General features: G+C 41.0%; 1 protein-coding gene across 1 annotated transcript; it reads right to left on the bottom strand.

Annotated features, from left to right (window-relative positions):
• Nucleotides 1–245: 245 nt before the first annotated feature.
• Nucleotides 246–21,120, bottom strand: jph2 (junctophilin 2). Its single transcript, XM_071477405.1, has 6 exons — nucleotides 20,244–21,120; nucleotides 16,491–17,307; nucleotides 6,749–6,867; nucleotides 3,551–4,473; nucleotides 2,285–2,385; nucleotides 246–2,193 (listed from the first exon to the last, which is right to left on the bottom strand). The coding sequence occupies exons 1-5, from the start codon at nucleotides 20,620–20,622 to the stop codon at nucleotides 2,305–2,307; spliced, it is 2,319 nt and encodes a 772-aa protein (XP_071333506.1). The 5' UTR covers nucleotides 20,623–21,120; the 3' UTR covers nucleotides 246–2,193; nucleotides 2,285–2,304.
• Nucleotides 21,121–22,204: the final 1,084 nt, after the last annotated feature.

Genomic DNA, 22,204 nt, shown 5'->3' with positions numbered 1-22,204 from the left:
AAGAACCAGACCTTACCCTGGCCTGGTTTAAAATAGGGTGTGGTATTCACTGTGGCCCAAGGGAGGGATAGAGGATGTCTCATGCTGGCAGACAGGTGGTGTTTAAAAATACTTAGTTCTGCTGTTACTAGACTGGATTTCTTCTGGATAATGATCAGTCCATAAATTTAGGGACGTGTAAAACCAAAACTGGGAAAGACGACACTTATCCAGACTGATTCAGTCAAACATAACACATTCACAAGTGTTGTAAAAGTTTTTATTTAATCTGAGCTTTGTACTTTTGACCAGGTTTGGCCACACAAATGCATTCCTTCAAATTCAGCAGTGTTATTTGATATTTTACTAAAACGCACAAAAAAAAAAAGACAACACAAAATGGCTTCTACGTGACACTGACCTGTAAGAGTGATCGTTTTATTGCACGTACCATAGAGTTCATCTGCCAATTAGATGAGAATCATGGGAGCTTCATTAAAACTGCAGCGTCTGGTTGAGTGCTTGAGGAGTCTTCTTTTTTTTTTTGCAGAAAAACATTGAACAACGAGTGATGTGTGTTCATTTGCAAACTCTAAAGGCAAAACGATTTCAGCTAAAAACCTCTGTTCCTTTTAATTAAAAGCCATGTGTTCACGGCTAAAAGAACAATGGAGGAACATTAAACCGCACATCGGAAGAGTGCTCTTCTCAGTGTAAGACATGGAGTTATAAATCACTGTATATTTTTCTCCATCTCACAATCACGAGGTAATCTCACCGACCTCTTTTTGGGAAATAAATACATTTAGGGTTGAATATGTCTTTGACAGCAAAATTCTGCAACAGAATATTTTAAATGCTGAAAAGATGTGCACTTCAAAACGGTACAAAAATACAGACCCATACACACAAAGTGCCCTCATGCGTACAAAAGTCGAACTCATATTTGTCTGTAAAGCACAACAGGCCCTGAATATAATGCAGTGGAAGAGTGTGGACACTGAAACATACATGAAAACATGAATGCTACAGGAGCTTACCAAGCAAACACATCATCCCAACCCACCTGCTGAATGAATATAAATCTGTAATACTGAGCAAACGTACTACAACATACAGTGATTGTTTTAAATAAGATAAACCCCAGCCTTCGTTTGCTGCTCGTCTATTCTACTGCAAAACATACACGACTCATTTAAAACCACCTGGGAGCGAGACAAGCACCACAGGAACATACGGTACGTACACGAAAGCAGTGAAACTCATTAGCTTCCTATTTCCTTCTCTATTTGGTTGATCAGCTCCCGAAACCAAAGCAGCACAATGACAGTAAATGCATATAAATCCCAGTGAAGATAGAAAATTTCACAGTGTAGAACACCATAGTCTCAAATACAGATTTTGCAGGATGCAACAGCCAAATGAAACTCGGGAGCAACAAGGTGAAAACAACAACTTGGAGCATGAGATTACAGTTTCTGTCAGTGCTCAGCAGTATTTGGAGAGCTTCGTGATCGGACTGACACACACACAGGTTCCTCACACCTCTCATGCTCCTACTTCATTAATCGTTTTCAGCTTTTTAACGCAGATGATTAAAACAATGACATTGACAGTTATCACTCCCAAATCCTTCACACGTCCGCTGCAGTCGCCTTTGCGTCTAATCAGGTTCAAGCCATAGTGGAGAGAATATTAAGTCTGTATATGTGATTAATGTTCACTCAGCCGGAGAACATTACGTAATACAAACAAACACGTTGTGACAAAACGTAATAATCTGCTGAGTTTGTCTAATCTGTCTGATTCAGCGCTGTGAGAGGTGTGTCCCATCCAGGATGTGGTTTGCTAAATGTAGACACACTGTGATGACGTTGAATTCTGCCACCCTGCTTCTCCAGTGTGAACACTGAGACATACTCTACCATCCTGCCCCCCCTCCCCTCCGCCTCCCCTCCACACTTCAACATACAAATATCATCACATTCACATGTACTGAATCGTTTCAGTCAATTCAATGTCCTTCAGTTTCTCTAACCTCTGGAAAGAGAGGAGCCTCACAGAGCCTCACACAGTCACACCAACAAAAACCTTTAGAAGAGCTGTGGCTGTCTGCATGAGGCTGCCCCCCCCACCCCCACCTCAGCGGTCTCTTTGATCTCTGGTCCTGACTGAGGAGGACGAACGGCATCTCTCTCCAACGCTGCCGGCGACCTGCAGCAAACCAACAGCTCTCTGTTAATGGACTCAAACAGATCATTAAAACTCACATGTGGCTCTTGTGTAATTTCACCGCATCACTCACCTGAGGTGGTGGAAAACGTCTCATGACAAAATGTGTACGAAGAGAATGGCCAGGCCAATGTTGAGCAGGATCACCATGCAGATCATTATGGTGTTTGGGCCCTTGAAAAAAAACAGAGGACAGTCAATATAGTGAAAGAGTAAAGTCTGAACAAACATTAGCCAGGTTTCCGTTGCAGTTTTGCGCAAAATAGAAGCGACTTTTTAGAAGAAGTCGACAAAACAACACTGCGAATGGTCTATGTTTGCATTGAGTGATGTTATGTGAATGAAGGGTTTTCTCCTCTTCCAATATCATTCCAATTAAACGCGATGGTAGATTTCCTGCTTCTAGCTTTGCTAAATATTGCTTTGTCAAATAGTCTGAAAAACCACCTCATGTGAGCGTCTATATTTATAAAAGTTTTAGAAAAGTCACTTACTTGTCTTTAAGTTTGCAATTTTAAATTGCACATTAAGCAGGTTAACAGAAACGCACCTAGTAAGACTGTGTGCCTCCTGTTAAAGGTCCCATATTTTACATATTTACTGTGTTTTATTTGAAGTGTTGATATCATAAGAAGATATATTTGTGGTTTTAAGAACCAAAAACCATCTCTGTGTAGAAGCTGACTGTTTCCTAGGCGATTGGGAAAAAAAAGCAGATTTCAGGTAAACAGTCAAAGAAACCCAATCCCGCAAGGCTGGACGGTAGGTGCATGGGGGTGGATGATGACTGCTTTGTTGTGACATCACAAAGTTCCAGAAGTCCTGACGGCTGGTTTTAAGGCTCAGTTTCTGAATACAGGCTGTGTGCATTTCTCTGTGGACTGAGGCTTTGATACTTTCACAGTATTAATATAGAACCTAGACCTGCTTTATAATCAAAAAAGACATGGAAATCTCACTTTATACAATATGGGACCTTTAAGTTTCACACCTTGTTCGAAATGTTGGAAAATAAACTTGTTCCCTTTCGTTGCTGAGAGTTAGATGAGAAGGTTGATAGCTTTCTTATATCTATCTAATATGAAACTACAGCTGGGAGACAGTTAGCTTAGCATAAACACTAGAAACAGGAGAAACATCTAGAGGGAAAAGTCGTGGGATCAAGAGTCATAAAGCTTCATCCTCTGGGGACCATGAATATCAGTGCAAAATTTAATGGCATCTTGTCTGTCAGTGGGCTGACTGACAGACTGACACTGCCGTCCCTATGGGCACGCTGCTAACAGGCCTAAAAACAATATCGTATTAGACAGTGTGTTCAGTATATTTACTGTCTTACCTCCAGCTCCAAGGACTCTGCAGTCAGCAGGTTACTTGGGCTCGACACCACGCTCTTCAGTCGGCCTTCTGCTCTGGGTTCCACCTTTGGAGCTGGTTTGGCAACAATGGCTTTGGCTTCCACTTGCTTTGGTACTGTTTTAGGTTCAAGTTTAGGTGCGGGCTTTGGGGACGGAGCTGGGCTGGGTTGCCGTTTCAGTAATGGCTTTGTCTCTGCTTTGCTGGACGGCCTGCTCACCTCCCTGGACTCCACTTTGTTCTCGTGGACAGAGGGCACTCGTTCCTGGACAGAAGGAGCTCTCTCAGTTTTGAGCTCTGCAGTTTTGGGCTCAGGGGTGACAGCTTTGGGCACCTTGGAGGGGGGGCGCGGAGCTTCTTCTTCATCTTGAGAGATGAGGCTATTCCTTACAGGGGCGGCAGCGGCAGGAGTGACGTCTGGAGCTTTTGCCGCGGAGTCAAACTTCTGCAGGGGCTTGATCTCCAGGTCAGAGCCCTGCTCGTTCTTGTTGCTCTGACGGCTGGGGGTACGAGAGGGGCCACGACTGCTGGGGCCCCCTCCTCCTTCAGGCGCAGCTGGGTTGGGAGCGGAAAGGGAGGTTGAAGGGGTTGTGGGGCGACTACTGGACCTGCTGTTGGGTTTACTGCTGCCCTTACTGCCACCACCTTTATTGGTTTTGTCGTCATTCCAGCCTCCTGGACCGAGAAGGTTGGGATCTTCCTTGATGGTGATGCCCGGGCTGGGAGAGGGGGTGCGGCCTGGGGATGAGCCAGGCATGAGGCTGTCCAGTTCATTCATGAATGGGCTTTCAGGCGGCGTGGGCAGAGGCTCCTCCTCAGCCAACAGCGGCTCATGCATGACAGTGTCTGTGTTCTCACTGCCCTCCACGAGCTCCTGCAACACTCTCTTCTTCAGATACTCGGGGCCTGTGTGAGACCAGTTCAGTCAGGATATTAGAGTTTATTCCCATCACTGAGAACTCAATATACTAACTAATAAACTAACTCAATTTATTAACGGCCGGAGCAACAACGACCACTGTTCTCTGGAGAGTATGTGACCTTATAAAGAGCTCAAAGATATGACACATTCACAAGTTTTAGTGTCACTACTTTATGAAAACAAACTATTTCCTAGTTAATGTAGTGAATGAAGCACTTTCTCCCACTGCAAGACCAACTGCATTTGAGTAAAATAACCACAGGAGGCCATTTCCTGTTTAATAAAACCCTGTTATCCCCGAACTCTTGGAGATCAGCGCTTGAGTTCAGATTAACTTTAACACACCTTCTGCTTTTTTCTGCATTTTCAAGTTGTTTTTGATCCAGTATCAGAGAGAAAAGGTATAATAGGTAGGTAAAGGGTCAAATAAAGGCCAAAGCAAACTCTTCACCATGATACACTGGAGAGTAACTGAGCACATTTACTCAAATACTGTTCTTAGGTACATTACCAAAGTACTCCTGCTTTACTTGAGTATTTTTATTTTCTACTACTTTATACCTCAAGTCCTCTACACTTCAGGGGGCATTTATATGACATCTATAGTTCATAATTAATTTACAGATAAAGATTTTACTGTACATACTAAATATATGATCAATCTTTAAAATGTGACCATTTCTATAGATAAGGTTGCAAAAAAAAACTATATCACACTGCTTACATGTTAAACAGGTAATGTAATACCTATATATTATAATATATTATATTTCAAGTACAATTAACTGATAATACTTTGGTACTATTACTTAAATGACATTTTGAATTAAGGACTTTTACTTGTAGTAAAGTTTTTTTTTTTACCTTTAATTAAGCATCAGATCTGAATATTGATAAGATAAAACTGATAAATGTAAAAATGTTCATGACAAACTAAAATTTCAAATGATAAACCTGATAATAATCTATATTTTTATTACTGTCAACAAATCCTAATACCATTACTGCTACCTTTAATTCATATTTATTCCCTTGCTTGTCTGTAGCTCTCAGTTTGGGCTACTGAAGACATGAATCTTTAAAAACAAGTCACAAATATATAGTTTCATTTCCAAATCAACAGCAATTTCTTATAACAGCTGGGTGCTAAAGTTACTCTAACAGGAATAAATTGGTTTTTCTTGGGGACTATTTTCAGCTGTGGATTAATACACATTTGTAGCTCTAGTGTATTTCTGGCAGCCGGACAGCGTCTGTGGGACTGAATCAAAATAAGTGTGTGTGTAGTTACATACATGTACGTTAATACAGCTCTCTGGTGTGTTTTTAATTGTTTTTGGACGACAACAGAGCTCTATGGAGGAGATGATATATAAATACATCAGGCTTTTGCTACACAGACGGTGCCTTTCATGGCATCTGTTTAGAAAATACACACCAGTTCCTCACAGTATATTCTAGTAAATGTGAGGCTGCACCATTGTTTTCCCAGTGAAAATAAACCAGACAATGACTGTACACATGCTGACCCTGTCTGTGTTGTTATCTCCTTAGTGAGAGATCTTTCATGGAAGAAGAAGAGCAGAACTCAGCCAGGCCTCGTCCGTTTGTAGTATTAGTCAGGGACAGTTTGTGCAGCCTCTCAGAAAAGCTGGACGGCGCTCGGTCTGAGTGTGATTCCTGTAAACTCTCTGCTGAGGGAGGAAGCAGGAGAAAACTGCAAGAGGCTCCTAAATGGCTGCTGTGCTTTTGTGTGAATGTGTACGCGTGTGTTGCCAGACTCGCAATGAAACTGATACGATCCCTTCGACCCAATAAGATGTTCCTTTTTTTAGACATTCAAATGCGACTACCCCTGTAGTGAGCCTCACAGCAGCACAAGCTGGAGGTACAGGCACAAAGTATAAAACCATATCTGTTGTTAGTAGTTTATATTTGTTGTTTCCTTCAAAAAAGTCATACAGTAAGTAAGTGTGTGTTATTAAAATGGTAATGTTGTGCGATCTTTGCGCCAACTGAACAAAATATTGATTTGTATCTGCAAATATAAAACTAAGGAGATTATTCTGTCTGCATCCATGTCATTTAGGGGAAATTGTAAACATGAGCCTCCTGTTGGGAAAATAAATGTTCAAATACATAAAAGCCAGCGCTGTGTTAGCTTTTTTTTTCAAGGAAGTAAAACCACATGTTGAAATTTTTTCATCTTTTTATCCATTTTGCCGAATTCCTCACAGATGAATCCTGATGTCCACTGACCTGGCTGGTAGAAGGAAGGGGAGAGCTCTTTGGCCACCAGTCTGGCAATGCTGGACTCGCTGTTGGAGGCCTGAGCCGCCTGGTCGGCTGCATCTGACTTGGCCTTCGAGTGGGCCGTCCTGCAGGGGACAGACAACATGATTCACAAATCGCTGCTACTGCAACAATCATCCAGATGTTTTATTTTCATCTCACTGTCAGTGGTATTAAGTGTAACCTGAAAGAAATCATTTTGATGTGATGGCAATTCATTCATGTATTGAAAATAGCAAATTCATCAGCTTGTGTGAGAAGATCAATACCAGTCTGATATCTGTCCATTGAACATGAAGCTACAGGCAGGAGAGGGTTAGTTTAGCTTAGCATTGAAACACTGAAAGCAGGGGCAAACAGAGCCGGCCTCTGTTGAAAAGAAGCCGAACAAATCTACTTATTGTACAGATTAAAGAAATAAGATAAAATGAGTTAATTCGTGAGCTTATGCTAAGCTAAGCTAACAAGCTGCTGGCTGTAAACGCTGTATTTGCTGTGAAGACGTTAGAGTGGTGTTGGTCTTCTCAACTAACTCTCGGCAGGAAAGCAAATAAGTGTTTAAGTGTGTTCCTTTAAACATAAAACTGTAGCCAAGAGGTGGTTAGCTTAGCGTAGCATAATGACTGAAACAGGGTAGCTTATCTCTGTCCAAAGGTAACACAATCTGGCTATTAGCACCCCTAAAGCTCACTGATTAACATTAATGTTGTTAATCTGTTCAAAAACGCTTTTAGCCAAAAAGTAGTTCCAACATCTAACTTGTAAAAACACACAAAAAACACAACTGGTTGTCTTTGTCTTCATTTTTTGGTTCCCAGTGTTAATGGTAAGTTTACTTTGTGCTGGTTGTAGCTTCACATTTAAAGCACAGACATGAGAGTGGTTTCAATCTTCTTCAGCTCTTGGCGAAGAACCGAACAAGCATATTTCCCAAAACGTCCAAGTGTTCCTTGAACAGCAAACTCAGCTCACAGCTCAGTGCCCCGAACAACAGAAATGAATCATGGCGACAGAATCACACTTTCTCAGAGGAGAGGTTGTCCCCTGTGTTCGCAGAGCTCTGCAGACTCAATACACTTCTATGCATTACAGCAGCAGTTTAATGGCACAGTTCTGCTGCACATAAACAGACATAGAGATTAAATGATTAGCTATTTAATCAATTATTAAATCAACAGTAAATGCACAAGTAATCACAAAAGTAATTTTTCAAGCAGAAATACCTAAATGAATAAATAATAAAAAATAAAAAATGATGATTGCTGGTTTTCTTTATAAATGTCATAATAAACTGAGAATCTTTGGGTTTTTGACTATTGATTGGAAAAAACAAGCAACTGATAGACAGTTGTTTGGGATCTGGAAGAGTAGCATTTTTTGATAGATAATAAATATAATTGTTGGTCACAGCCTTAATATCACAACTCATTTAATGGTTTTGCTGATAACTCTGGTGATAAGTTGTAAGAGGGTCCGATATTATAAAGGGGATGAGGAGATATAGCAATAGAGATAAATATTATGCACAACTTTAGGTTTTATAACATTTATAAAAAGGTTTTGTATGATCTGTTTGACAGTATATTATTTGTCATTATGTCACATCCTTATATGTGTATTAATGCACTTTGACCCTGATTACAGAAAGTACAGACCTTGAATGATGGCTTAAAACCCCAGCACAAGGCTTGTTTATAATATTCAATCATGTTGAAGTGAAGGCCACGGGTGGGTGGCTGCTGGTCATGTGGCTCATTAGTAATATTATCTATTATTAGAGAGGAGGTGTCGTTTTCTGTTGTTTGGTTGGGACAGAAATAAATTATGCTTTTATCGCTCCCCTCCCCAAAGACAATAAGTTATTGTTGGCAAGATACCGTCATCAGTATATACATCATCACATATTTCTCTTTGACAGGGAGACAAAGAGGGGACAGAGAGTCACCAAAGCAGTACAGAAGTGATTTTTTTTTTTTTTTACACAGCCTCAGAAAAAAATGTTTCCCATAATGAAACACTGAATTTTCTGTTTGTGTGTCTCAAGTTTTACCCTTAAATCACTGGTTAACAGGTAATAGAATATACATAAAAGACCAAATTACATGGCAATCTGTTCAATAGCTGTAGACAGATTTTATTCAAAACCATAAATGTCAACCTTATGGCTATCCATTCAATATGTGTTAAAATATTGGACTATAAACCAAACATGGACACAAGAACCGTCCTACAGAAAGGAATTCGGATGTCACTTAAGTGTAAATAGAATATAGATGTTTATTTTCAATCCAAAGTTATTACAGTTCATCATGAATGTCAGTAACAAATTTCATAGCTACCGATTCAAAAGCTGTTCAAACATGTTACCAAAAGTTAAAAATGTTGCTGTGGCACCGGATGAAACATCAGGGGAAATTTCCTGGTGGTCCGTCCCGTAGTTGTTGAGGTATTTCAGTGTGGACCAAAGTATCAGCTGACTGGTGAACATGAAGCTAACTTGCCTGAAAACCTGGCAGCTGAATGCTGAGAGTTCAAGGCTGCTGCTACTTGTCCCACATTAACTGGGAGAATTACTGATTGTGATTACTCTGTGGATACTTGACATAGTGTAACTTTACACTGAGCTGAAAATAGCCTCCTGGTCCACTTGAAGACTCAGTGGGGAAGTGGCTTCCCACTGGAACAATTAGAGGCTCCTGAGGTTCCCTGTTTGATGTAGATGAGCTCCACCTGTCCACACACAGCCAGCACCTCCTCTTCCAGGAACCTCTACACCCTGCTCTCCCAAACTCACGCCAATAATTACACTGAAATAATGTTATAAACTGTTATAATAACAGCAGCTGCTGTTTAGACACAAGCATTTTAGTACAATCTCTAAGGCAATGGCACAATTTATGACTAAATCACACACATTTGTCTTTCTTTACTTGTGACTAACACTAACCTTAAACAGCACAACATAAATGTATAACCCTCATCCTTACCACACCTGTAACCTAAATATAATTCTAACCTTAATCAAATCTTAACTTTCAATCAATCCTTTAAATTTGTGAGAAGCAGCCAAAATGTCCTCACAGTGCAGAAATTCCCCGACTGAACAAACTTAAGGAACATACCATTTAATAATTTTCACAGCCATCTGTGAGTAGTATGCAAGGTTCTGAATGTGCAAACTAAATTAAAAATGTGCATTTCACATATATAAATCTATGTGTGTTTGCTGGGTGAACTGCCAGTTGGTTGGTGGAGGAGAAAAGACGGCGACAGATGGCTTCTTCCTGCAAAATGACTCTACCTTCCACCCCACAGCTCGCTCTTACCACAGTGGCTCCGTCAGTGCTGTGAACTTAATGGGGTTTAGTATTCAGCAGTGGTCGAAAGAAAGTACGTCTAGTCAAATTCTGTACTTGTGAGGTATTTGTTTACTTTACTAGAGAGTATTTAAGGAAGAAAAAATGTCCAAGACTCTGTAAACTCATTTGAGATAAACACCAACTTACTCACTCAAGCAGGATATGATTTTAAGGTACTTGTACATAGTTTCAGTGTTTCAAATTTCTGTTACTTCATATTTTTACTCCACTACATTTATTGGACATTTACTTTCAAAAATAATTATTACTTTATCAAATATGATGTTTTGTTATAAATTTAACCACACAACAATATGCAAAATACTTAAAATCAGTTCCACCTGTATGTGCTACAATATTAACAATAATAATCCAGCAATTCAAAGTATATATTCATATGACACTAACAGGCATCACTCTGCACACTTTTACTTTTGATACTATGAATAGGTATTCAAGATACTGCTTATATAAAGTATTTTTTATTGTGGTACTACTATTTCTGCTTAGGTAAAAGATCTGAGAACTTCTTCCACCACTGGAATCAGGACAACGCACAGTGGAAGAACACAGATCATTTACTTAGGTAAAAGTACCAATGCTACAAAATAGAGATGCTCTATTTTCTCTTGAGTGTTGTTTTATATCATCATTAGTGCTGATGCGTGACTGTGTAAATAGCATTTTAATGTTTTAGCTGGTAAAAGTGGAGCTACTTTAAATTAGTTTATAAGTGTTGGGTGGTTCAGTCAACAAATGCAACACTGAATTGTACTTGAGTAAATGTATTCGGTTTTGTTTCGCCTCTAATATTACAGTAGTCTGGTAAAGCTCAGTCTAATCCAACACACAGACAGGTAGCCGACAGATTCACCACCAGTCACAACCCACAGAGTGTCAGTCAGTATCAGTGCCTCACAGTGAGAGAGCAGCACAGCTCCCAGGACCATAAATGTGCAGAAACCCCAGACCTGAGTGGAGCTAGCCATCACATGTCCTTGACTGTGGAGTCAGGACTCCCCCCTGCATTGCACTGCGAAGGAAAAAACTAATTTAACCCTTAAATAACCAGCCATGTAGCAGATGCTGCTTTAGTAGATATCACTGACTGAAAACAGACAAAGTACAGAGCCGAGTTCCCCTAATGTAATATATGTAATAAAATATCAACACTGTGGTTAAAGTGGCTAAAATGGGAGGGGAGGTGTCAGAGCTAATGGTGATGGTCTGACCTATAATTCCCCCCTGAACACAGGATATTCAGCTGGTGGGTATTTCTAAACATCTGATCCCAACAGTAATGTTATATAACAGGCGCCGTTTTGTCCATATGATCTGGTGAATTACTCATCCCCTGCCATGACAGTAAAAACAAAACAAAACAAAACTTTACTTCCTGAATACTAAAGTTCAAACAGGCATTTTACTATATTATCATTTATTATCTGTTTATACGCCAGCCTCCAATTATGGGTGTCCACTGGTGTTACAGTTTGCTGACAAATACATTATCCATCAACTACATTATAGTGTGTTATGAGGCAGTGATTAAATGTTTATATAGTGCTTATAAATGCTAGATAGGCATAGTTAAAATAAAGTGTTACCAATTTAATTCATTAAAATACAAAACAATAATAAAACAATAATGAACTTAAAATAACACCGAGATAAAATAAATAAATATGTACACGTATGTATGCGTTTTCAGGTGTGTTGTATGGACGGAGATTGTTTTCATTTTAAAACGCGATGAAATCATTTGGTGTGGATGTAGCCTTGAGCTCAGGGAACATAAGCTAACGATGCTATGAAATTAATCGCTAAAGTTGCAGCCGTGAAACCAAAACAATAATCTGAAGGATGCTAATGAGCTTTGTCAGCTGTCTGTGGATTCATCGCTATGAGCAACACTTTCACATACAAGTAGTCATGTGATCTATTGTTTATTTAAAAATACTGATCATACAGTTGATGTCTAAAGATTTCTGCAGTCCATACAGGATGTAACGTATTATTAGACAGTAGACAGGGTGGAACAAAAAGATCCAATTAAAATAATTACACAAAGTCCCTTTGAGCTGTAAAACTGCTGCAGTCTGTGCTGGTCGACTGTTTCTCTGCAACCAAACATGACATTTGACACTGTGACCTAAATACCCCTTGTGCTTTTCGGGCTGCCTTAAGGAGACGCTGGTTGAGGCATCAGCTGCAGAAAGACACTCAGCTGTGACTTCAACACCCAAAGCTTTGAGCTCACAGAATAATCTATACCATAAATCTTTCTGTAATGTATATCCTGCCCAGCCTTTCCTCTCACAGAGTCCTACTGCTCTGCTGTTTTGCAACCGTCTGTTTTTCGTCACGCTACTGTTGTCCTGTCGGCTCTGATGGCAAGTGATATTCTGTCATTCTGGCATGTGCCACTGGATCTTTGTGGAGGGTCCTGTTCAACTGTGCAGTGTGTGTGTGTGTGTGTGTGTGAGAGAGAGAGAGGGAGGGAGAGAGAGGGAGTGTGAAAGAGTGATTTAGTTTCTATAAAAAGACGACTAAATGTTTCAGGGTGTAATTAAATCACTTTGCCAAAATACACATACATTAAGCGCTAATTGCATCCTCATTATTGCAACATTGCTAAGAGGTCACATAAGGAATAGCTCCAGAGATCTCATCATTTTCTCTGATTAATAACCAGCTATTTTCTCCGCTGTGACATTATTTCTCAATAAACAAGTAACTTATAAAAACAGACAGCACATTCTCCCGAGCTGAGGTCAGAGCTGAACTTTGTTTACAAATGTTAGCGCCGGCTGATCGCTCACCAGCACAAACTGCCCCTATCAGCAGTACAGTATGTAATCCAAGCTGCACAACTAAAGCTAGGTGTGGTGCATTTATACACTAACCCTTTATACCCAAGCACTTGCTTATGAGCTGTGTCATATTTATATCCGTGGAACCATTTGACACCACTGCTGACGCAAGATGGACCGAGATCTGTGATCTCTAACTGTTGCCGGCTATCGGAGCAGCTGAGGCTTACAGTAGGTGACAGAAACTGGAAAAAGTCAGCGGGCAGGGTTGCATGCGGCTCGGATAAGATTTAATTTGCTGAAACCGGACAAGAGTGAGTGAAATAAAAGTCTGAATTAGATGCAGACAAAAAGGAAGAGCCAGTGCAACTGAGCATAGGAAACCAGTCTGGCTGTGGGTGTCTGTGACTGGGCAGGAAAGGTGGGGTTTGGAAGCAGGGGGAGGGGGGATAATCAGCTGTTGCATTCCCCTGTGATTGTGATACAGCAAGAGTGTGCCTGTCCATATTTAGTCAGGGCTCCTCTGTGACCACAGGGCCCCTGTGTGTGCGTCATTTACACCCCGTCCTGCCACACAGGTCCTCCTCCAGACGCCCCGCTGCCAGCCCACGCAACAGAACAATGTCCACCGAGTGTCTGAATGCCAGCGAACGCTTAGCTAACCGGACTCGAAGAGGCGAGGCCAGGTCTGGCCTCCCATGCAGCGCACAGGTTGTACGTGTATTTTTACCCCTCGATTTCTTTGCCAAAGGATCATAGAGTGAGGAAAGCGCTGCCAGGAACAGATGTGTCATGTCTCCACTGCTTATATAATAACAGATTTCAGTTTAATATTCGGGACCACTCCACAGTTGTTTAGTTAGTAGCTGTTGTGCAGTTATTTTTCCACAGCGGTGGCAGAAGTATTCAGACCCTTCACTTCAGTAAAAGCACCAATACAATACAAGTTAAAGCACTCACTGCAGAAAATAGATATATTATTATTATATTACATTAGATTATCAAAAATAACATTAGATTGTTAAAACTGATGCATCAGTGTTTACGCAGCATTTCATTGATGTAGCTGGTTGTGGTGAAGCTGGTTTTAACTACAATATACATGCAGTTAGTCCAGGTAGTTTCAGTGCAGTGGTTCCCAACCTAGGGGTTGGGCCCCTCCAAAGGGTCACAAGATAAATCTGAGGGGTCATGAGATGTAAAAGCACTTTGTTACACTCCGGTCTCCCAGTAGTTTGGAGTGTTACACATTCAGGAGTTTGGTGAAGATGTATTTCCTGTGCAGACATGTTTGGTTTGAAAAGGCCACAGAGGAGTTTCTGAAAGCCGTCCTACATAAATACTAAGTGTTTGCTTCCATTCTCAGCTCGGTCCAGACGCCTGTGGACACACTGTAGGTGAGCTTAAAGCACTGACACAACGACCACCGGCCCATTACTCTTATATGCTGCTTATCCTCAGAGTTCAATATTTAGATTTCAGTCTGCTGGGACAGGGGTCTGCGGTTCATCAGTGCAACTCTCACAGCTGTAAACACTGAGCTTATTTCAGGTGCTGAAGACGACTGTGGATAAAAACATCACCGCCTTGTACGGTCAAAGACAAACTGAGCTGAGACGTGCGCACACATGAACAATAAACTCCGTGAGAAAAACATTCCTCACAGATCGTTTGATGATTGTTTGATTTTCATTATGCACCGTGAGAGAGAGTCTTCCTCTGTCAGACAGATAACAGCGGATATTAATCATGATCAGCACCTAAACGCCTGCACCTCTAAAGCTCACTAATTAACATCTGGCTTGTTTAAACCGTACAAAAGCCAAAAAATAAACAAAGGTACACTGTCCATCTCTTCCTGTGAGCCCGTTAGTTAAAGTCAAACAAAATCTAAATCAAATGTTTGATTTCAATATGGCTAAAATGATAATTGTCATATCATCTGTATATGTATGTAAATGGTTTGGGTCTGTCATGATGTTTATTTGGCAACACGTGACTTTATGTAGCATGTATAAGCAGTTTATGAACATTTAATAAATGTTTATATTGTACTTATATTATCTGTATATCATATTATATTATAATATATTTTCAAATACACTATAGTGTGTTATAAACCATTTATTAAATGTTTTTCAATTGCTTATAAATGTTGTGGGGGTTAGGTGGAGATTGAGGTAAAGTGTTAATGAAACCCCCAACTCTAAAATCACAAAATGACTGGAGTTCCAAATGATAAATCCATGGTTTTGCCACAGTATGGACGTACTTTTACACTTTTCACATTTTCACAGTGAACACCAGGCAGAACTGTGCTGTATTGACACTGAGCCCAACAAGGAACCATTTCTGTGAAGATGGATCAGGAGCCAAGAGGGATGTCAACTGTAAACTGATATCGTGATGCGGTTTATTCCAGTGAACTTCACTGCAAAGTTTGTGAGATCAGCGTTTCTGCGACCTCAGGCACTAAAAGAGGCAAAAGAAAGACGACCACGTGTCAGATTGTGAAACATTTTAGTGACCAGAATAAAGGTCAGCTTCATTATTCCACACATGGCCTGAACAACTCCAGATTCTAGCTAGCTGTTTCTGCCTGTTAACCTAACCTTCACCGGACAGTAGCTTCAGACATGAGAGTGTTATTTATCTTCTCAAAAAAGAAAATGAATATGTGCATTTTCATTAATTTTGCACTAAACAAGAGTCTCGTGCAAAAATAAACCTGTTTTATGAGACAAAAAAAAAAAACAACCAAGTGTTGAGCCAAATGTGCCATGTATTTAGTCCGTATTCATTTCTGGTGTGAGTTTGTAGTAAAGTAATGTGGGCACTCAGGAAGTGATGAGATAAAGCTTGAATGTAAAATGAAAAACTTTCTCCACAACGACAGCAAGCGAATCCAATAAAAGTCAAACAAAGCCTGGTTTTGATGACTGGTTTAAATCAATTACCGTCATTGGCTCCTCTGAATGTGTCATTGTAAGAGCTGATGTGCACAGCGTACAGCTTCATGAAGTTAATATCGCTTCTTTGTTTTGTGAAAATGTGCTGCGCCCCATTTTTATTGTATTTTCTTTTTTACTTTAGTTTCTGTTTATTGGTTTTTCTTATTTTATTTCTACGAGTTCTGTTCTGCTGTTCTGTTCAATGATGAACTGTACTTTGGTCTTTATGTGTTGGAAAAGTTAATAAGAAAATTCAATTCCACATGAATCATCCCTCTGCTGATCCGGACTCAAGAGGTTGCTGCAGAGACTGTCATCCTACCGCGACGGATGGTGAAGGTGAAACCAGCCATGAAGTACTCAAACAGCTACAGCTGCAACTTGTCACGGTGCAGCTTTAAAAGTTAGTCCAGTTTTAGTTGTTGAAATGTGATGTTCACTGCCAGTTCACACAGACAGAATTAACAACAGAGACACAACTTGTATTAGGTCCCTCATGGAGAACCATGGTGGGCTGGAACATGTGAGTGTGACATGAAATCCTGCTGAACAGGATGAAACAGAATTGGGAGAAACATCTTCTTACCTGGAAGCAGCGATCTCTGCCTTCTGCTTGCCGATGGCCGCAGCCCTCTGAGCTCCCTCCACTGCCCGCTCCACCTTCTGCTTGATCTTGGTTCCCTTCAGCTGGATCACCCTCTTCTTAATGGCCTTCACCAGCATGTTGTTCATGTACTTGCCCTCCTCTTTCCCTCCCTCCGCGAAGGTGGTGCAGCCGTAGCCGTGCCTCTGGTTGTTCAGCCACTCGCCCTCGTACTTCAGCCCGCTGGACCTTTCGCTTATTCCATATCCTGACCGCTTGTCATTCTTCCACTCGCCCATGTAGACCTCTGTGGTGGTGGCGTCGATGTCGGCCTCCACGGGGGGGAAATCCTCGGCTCCAGCCAGGCTCTCGTCCCCGATGCTGATGGTGGAGTTGGTGTCGCTGGCGTTGGAGCTGAGAGCCGATTCTGTCCTCAGGAAGCTGATCTTGCTCTTCTGGCTGGACAGCGAGGTGCTTGAGTCAGACTTCTTCAGTTTACCCAGCAGAGAGCTCCTGCGAAACAGGCCCTTCTTCTTGGGTTTCACTGCCTCTGGGTCCACCTGGAGGGTGAGGGCGAAGCCCCCGCGGGATGGTCCCAGCTGGGTAGGGGCGGCGACGGGCGTCTCCTCTCCTGAGGCGTTGGTGGTGGTGATGATGGGGATGTCTTGCTGCAAGACGGTGCCGTTGCTGTGCTCGCTGCGAAGGGAGGTCAAGGAGGTACGAAGAGGGGAGCGCACAACTGCTGCCATGCCGTAGGGGACGCTCTGACGAACACCGTAGCCGTGCCGCATCCCACCGGTGAACTGACCCTGGAAAGTACCTGCAAAACATCAGAAAACACAGAGTTTTAATTATTTAGAATTAAATAGAATTATTTTCTATCTGCACAACAGACGAAACATCAGAGGCTGTTTTTAGCCATAACAGCCTGGCTCTATAGATGGCGGTGTCAGTATGTCTGTCATTCGTTCCACCACTTTGGTCCAGACTGAAATATCTCCACTGGATGGATTGCCATGAAATTCTGTGCATATATTAACGGCCCCTAGAGGATAAATGCGACTCGACAATGTCTTTCGTGAACCCCTGACTTTTGCTGTAGTGTCACCATGAGATTGACACTGGTGGTTCTGGCAAACTATTTGATGGATTGCCATGAATTTTGTTCCTGATGTTCATGGTGCCCAGAGGATGAATTAGAATAATTCTGCTAATCCCTTAATCTCTCATCTAGCACCAAAATTCTGTCCTGCAAAATGAATGACATTCCCATCAGCCTCGGCTCTACTTTGTGTGCTCAGCCCTACTCAGTATGTTGAAGGAGGTGAACATGCTAAACATTAGCATGTTAGCAATGTCACTGTGAGCATGTTAGCATTTAGCTGAAAGCACCACTGTCACAGAGCCTATAGCTTGGCTGTGGACTTTTGAACATGTTAAACCTACGCAGTGAAAATAGTTTGCTCCATATAAAACGTATCGTACTTTTATTTCTGCCAGAATGCCGAGGGTATCTTTAGTGTGACAAGTCTCAGTCATTAAAACCCTCACTGACAAGTCATCTTGGGGTCTGGCCTCCTGCTAAAATTGACATGTGTGTGGATTATAGTGACGGCTAGACCTCAGCCCGTGAGGCCAGGAGGGCATGGAGCTTGTGGGCTATTATTACCACCTGACATCTGTGCTATCACATCCCCCAACCGCAACTTCCACCAGACTGGGCTTCAAGCTGATGAGTCAGCTGTTAAGGAGGGAAAACCACTGCTATTGTACAAGCACGATCAATTTCATCTGTCCAACTTATTAAGTTTCCTCTACAGGGTAAAATGCACAAACTTGGGAATAGACAGAAACCACCAGAAGCTTCCAGTGTGTATTTAAGTTTTCTTTATAACCTCACTTGACATAACCACTCAGCTGCTGCGGAGGAATCTGGACTATTAACAGCAAATTCCTGTGGTGGAAAGTAACAAAGTATGTTCACTTAATTTCATGGTCCTTGTTTGTTTCAGTTTAATGTGACTTCACACTTCTATTCAATGCATTTCGGAGAGAAATACTGCACTGATTTGAAAACTATAGGTACTTTGCAGATTCGGGTTTTATGTAGAAAATATGTTCAGATGCTGTCAAACGATGAAGTTTTTCTTAATCTCGATTAATCGCTGAATTTCAATAGTTAATCGCGATTAATTGCATGTTTTATCACATGATTAAAATTCTATTATTTTGCATTTCAGTACAGTTTTCTCTTGTTTGACAACACATAGCCATCAGTCTGTCTGAGCTAGAAGCTAACGTTAGCATGTCTGATGTGTAATTATGAAGATGATGACAATTTATTTATCTGTAGACGAGCTCTGGGTATATTTTTATTTTCACCTACGATGATTCAGCGTTACTGTTTTTATAGAAGTAAAATATCTGAATACATCCTCCATCACTGTGGTTGATGGTGTAGTTTAACAAAAAGGACACATTCCTGTGGGGTTTTAAGTCCAACAAGCTCTGAGCAGCTGTTGAGTGACAGCGGCAGAGTGATATTTTTTATGGTTACGCAGGCATCATAACCGGCCATGAAGATCATCAGGCTGCTCTGTTTCCTCTCAGTGGTTTGTCTTCACGTCGCCTGCAATGAACTTCATGGCCACACTTGCCTCGAGGCCTTTTTTTAGAAACTTTGCCTGATTTTCTCATAAAATTACCACTGAGTGTAAATCAGTGGTGCAAAGTAACTTTTTACTCATTTAAATGAGATTAAACTACCCAGCAGTATGTACAGTAGTTAAATTAGTTAGTTAGTTATATTAAATATACAATAACCAAGCTCTCTTAAATGGCCATTCTGCATCATTTGTACTTTTACTTTTGATACTCAAAGTATATTTTGCTGACAATACTAGTACTTAAAGAGAACTTTTACTTGTAGCAGGGTATTTTTACACTGAGATAGGCCTGTGATGACTTTATTTAAATACATGTATTGCAATACTTCTTCCACTTCTGGTGTAATCACAGCAGATTCCAGTCCAGTGGTGGAATTCGATTACATACTTTCCCTTAAGTACTTTATTTAAGTACAAATGTGTACTTGTGTATTTCCATTTTATGCTACTTTATACTTTTGCTCCACTACATTTATCTGACAAATCTGACAAATACTTTTACTTAAGCGAAGGATCTAAATACTTCCTCCACCACTGCAGTGGTCTGCAGCTGCTATTTTAATACACATCCACATTTCTTTCACTTCAGTGGTGGAAAGTAACTAAGTAAATTTATTCAAGTATTGCACTTAGGTACAGTTTAAAGGTACTTGCACTTGACTTGAGTATTTCAGTTCAATGCTACTTTTACTCTACTACATTACAGAAGGAAATATTGCAGTTTTTACTCATCTACATTTATTTGATAACTTATACCAGTAGTATGTAGAAATTCTAATTCAAATTCAAAACGTGATTATCAAATACAACATTTTCATATGTTAAACTTCCCAACAGCATATATAACATTTGCTTTACCTTTACCATCTGCAACAATTGATTAATGTATAAATAATTATATTCTAATGACATAATGCATGTTTTTCTGAAATGGGTGAATCTGCATGGTGAGTACTTTTACTTTTGTTACTTAAAGTACATGCTGATACTCATCAGTACTTTTACTTGAGTGAAATGTTGAATGCAGGAATTTCTGACTATTTCTTCCAACACTCTTTTTTAAAACCATAGCAGTTTGTGTGACTCTCACCTCCATCAGCATATGTTTCTGTTCCATATCCGTCCTGAAGCCCATTATTCCACGTCCCTTCATACTTTGCTCCACTGCCAACACTGATCCGGACCCCGTATCTCCCTTTGAAGCCATGAGTCCATTCCCCTTTGTAAATCCAGTGTCCCTTGGTTTCTATTCCCAGGCCGTGGCGCTTCCCTTGGGACCAGTATCCCTCGTAGGTGTTCCCGCTGGGCCAGGTGTAGACTCCCACCACCTCGAAGCCGTAGTTCCAGGAGCCGGAGAACTCCCCCTGGCCTTTGGGTCCGGTGCAGATGCCATGGCCGTGGGCTTTGCCCCCCTCCCAGCCTCCGCAATAAGCCCCGCCGTCGTCAAACTCAAAGCGACCTCCACTCATGCCTCCCCGCCGCCGATAGCGCGCCGACCCGGGGGTGAAGCTGCTGCAGTCCGTTACCTGGATGAAGGTTCAAGCTCCGTCGGTCTGACCTCACCTCCACCTGACATCAACACTGGCTGGAGGGATCCTCGGGGCTGAGCCTGATTCCTCTGCTGGAGTTGGTCTGGGGGTTTCTCAGCGTGTCCATGAAGCTCCCGGACGCACTTCACACTTCACAGAAACTTTTTCTATTATTTATTTGAAATGTTCTTCGGGTTAGTCCAGTGTCCTCCTCTTGGATCCGTCGATTCCTCTCATTAAACTGTTTACTCTACAGTTTCCTTCCAGAATAAATGATGCTGGTGATGCACACTTGGAGCCAATTACCGGTTATTAGATCTAATTAATTCTGTGTTTGTGTCTTGATAAGCCAGGATCTTACATGGCTTCTCCAGGTGGCCACAGAGAAAAGCCCCTCTCCCCCTGTCCCTGCCACCCAGCTATCTCCTGACGGCCGCTGCTGTTGGAAATACTTTAGCAGACCTAACAAGGCGACCAATCCACACACACCCTTCCAAAAATACAACCCAATCCTTACTCTGCTGCCTGCGAGGAGCCATGCCAGAGTCTTGCCACTTCGGGACTGAAGTAAATGCCATTCAGGAGTCTGCTCTCTATGGGCTTCACCCTGCACACACACAGTATAGGCTCAGTTAATGCAGTTTGAACACAATTACCCTCTAACGGGCCATTAAGCTTGAAGAAGGAGATATCAGAGAGCAGATAAATCTCTATCATTTCCCATGCATGCTCCTGTATGGCCTGTATGCCGGTCATAGGTCTTGTGACATGAGGCCAAATGAGCTCAGGATAATATTTCTACACTATTCTAAAAGTACATGACAACATGTGTGTGTGTTGAGGCTTTAATAACCTGATTTAACAGTATATGTAGCACATGTGGTATATAGTAATGTTATGTTATGATGATGGTATAAACCTGTTGCTTTACTATAAAAGTTGATTTATTCATTAATAGGATAATGTTATTTTAATTCATGGTGGTTAGAGTTGCAGTTTGCTGGATAACTACTGGAGACTATTTGGAAAATGAAGAATTTACTGCAAATTTATTTTCTAATAATCCGTTTTTTTTTCTTCTAAATTGCAACCAATTAAATGTACCTACAGTTGAGAGCATGGCTTTTCATGATGGGAGACACCAGTATTTCACTATATTCCACTCTTTTCACTCCCTCTGCTGGAAAATGTTGGTAACTGCTCCCTAGTTGTGTCAGTTCCCTCCTGTGCTAAACTTATTGGAAAACCACAGAGCAGTGATGTACGAAGCACAATTTTTTTTTTCTACTGGAATAAAAGTACAAATACATAAAAATACTCAATACAAGTTGTTGCTTTTGCTTTGTTTTCAGATGACTTTGAAAACTTTGGTTTTAAAGGTGCCTTATAAATAAAGTTATTATTATTATTATTATAAATAAAAGTATTAATGGTGGCCTTCTCTTGTGAGTGATATATTATTATATATATTATTAGACTGTTGATACTAATATATTAATAGAGTTTAACTGCTATCTTTGTC

The sequence above is a fragment of the Trachinotus anak genome, unplaced genomic scaffold (genome assembly GCF_046630095.1).
Source record: "Trachinotus anak isolate AG129_WGS33_773 ecotype Australia unplaced genomic scaffold, CSIRO_AGI_Tana_v1 ptg000004l, whole genome shotgun sequence".
Taxonomy (NCBI): domain Eukaryota; kingdom Metazoa; phylum Chordata; class Actinopteri; order Carangiformes; family Carangidae; genus Trachinotus; species Trachinotus anak.
Note: the sequence above shows the minus strand (reverse complement) of the source record. Positions and strands in the feature narration are given on the sequence as shown.

Bases quoted from the DNA above. Each gene is read 5' to 3' on its own strand.
- jph2 (XM_071477405.1), bottom strand. From the start codon at position 20,622: ATGAGTGGAGGTCGCTTTGAGTTTGACGACGGCGGGGCTTATTGCGGA. The intron at 17,308-20,243 runs GTGAGAGTCACA...GATGTTTTGCAG, and splicing joins AGAAACATATGCTGATGGAG to GTACTTTCCAGGGTCAGTTC. The intron at 6,868-16,490 runs GTAAGAAGATGT...TGTCCCCTGCAG, and splicing joins GCAGAGATCGCTGCTTCCAG to GACGGCCCACTCGAAGGCCA.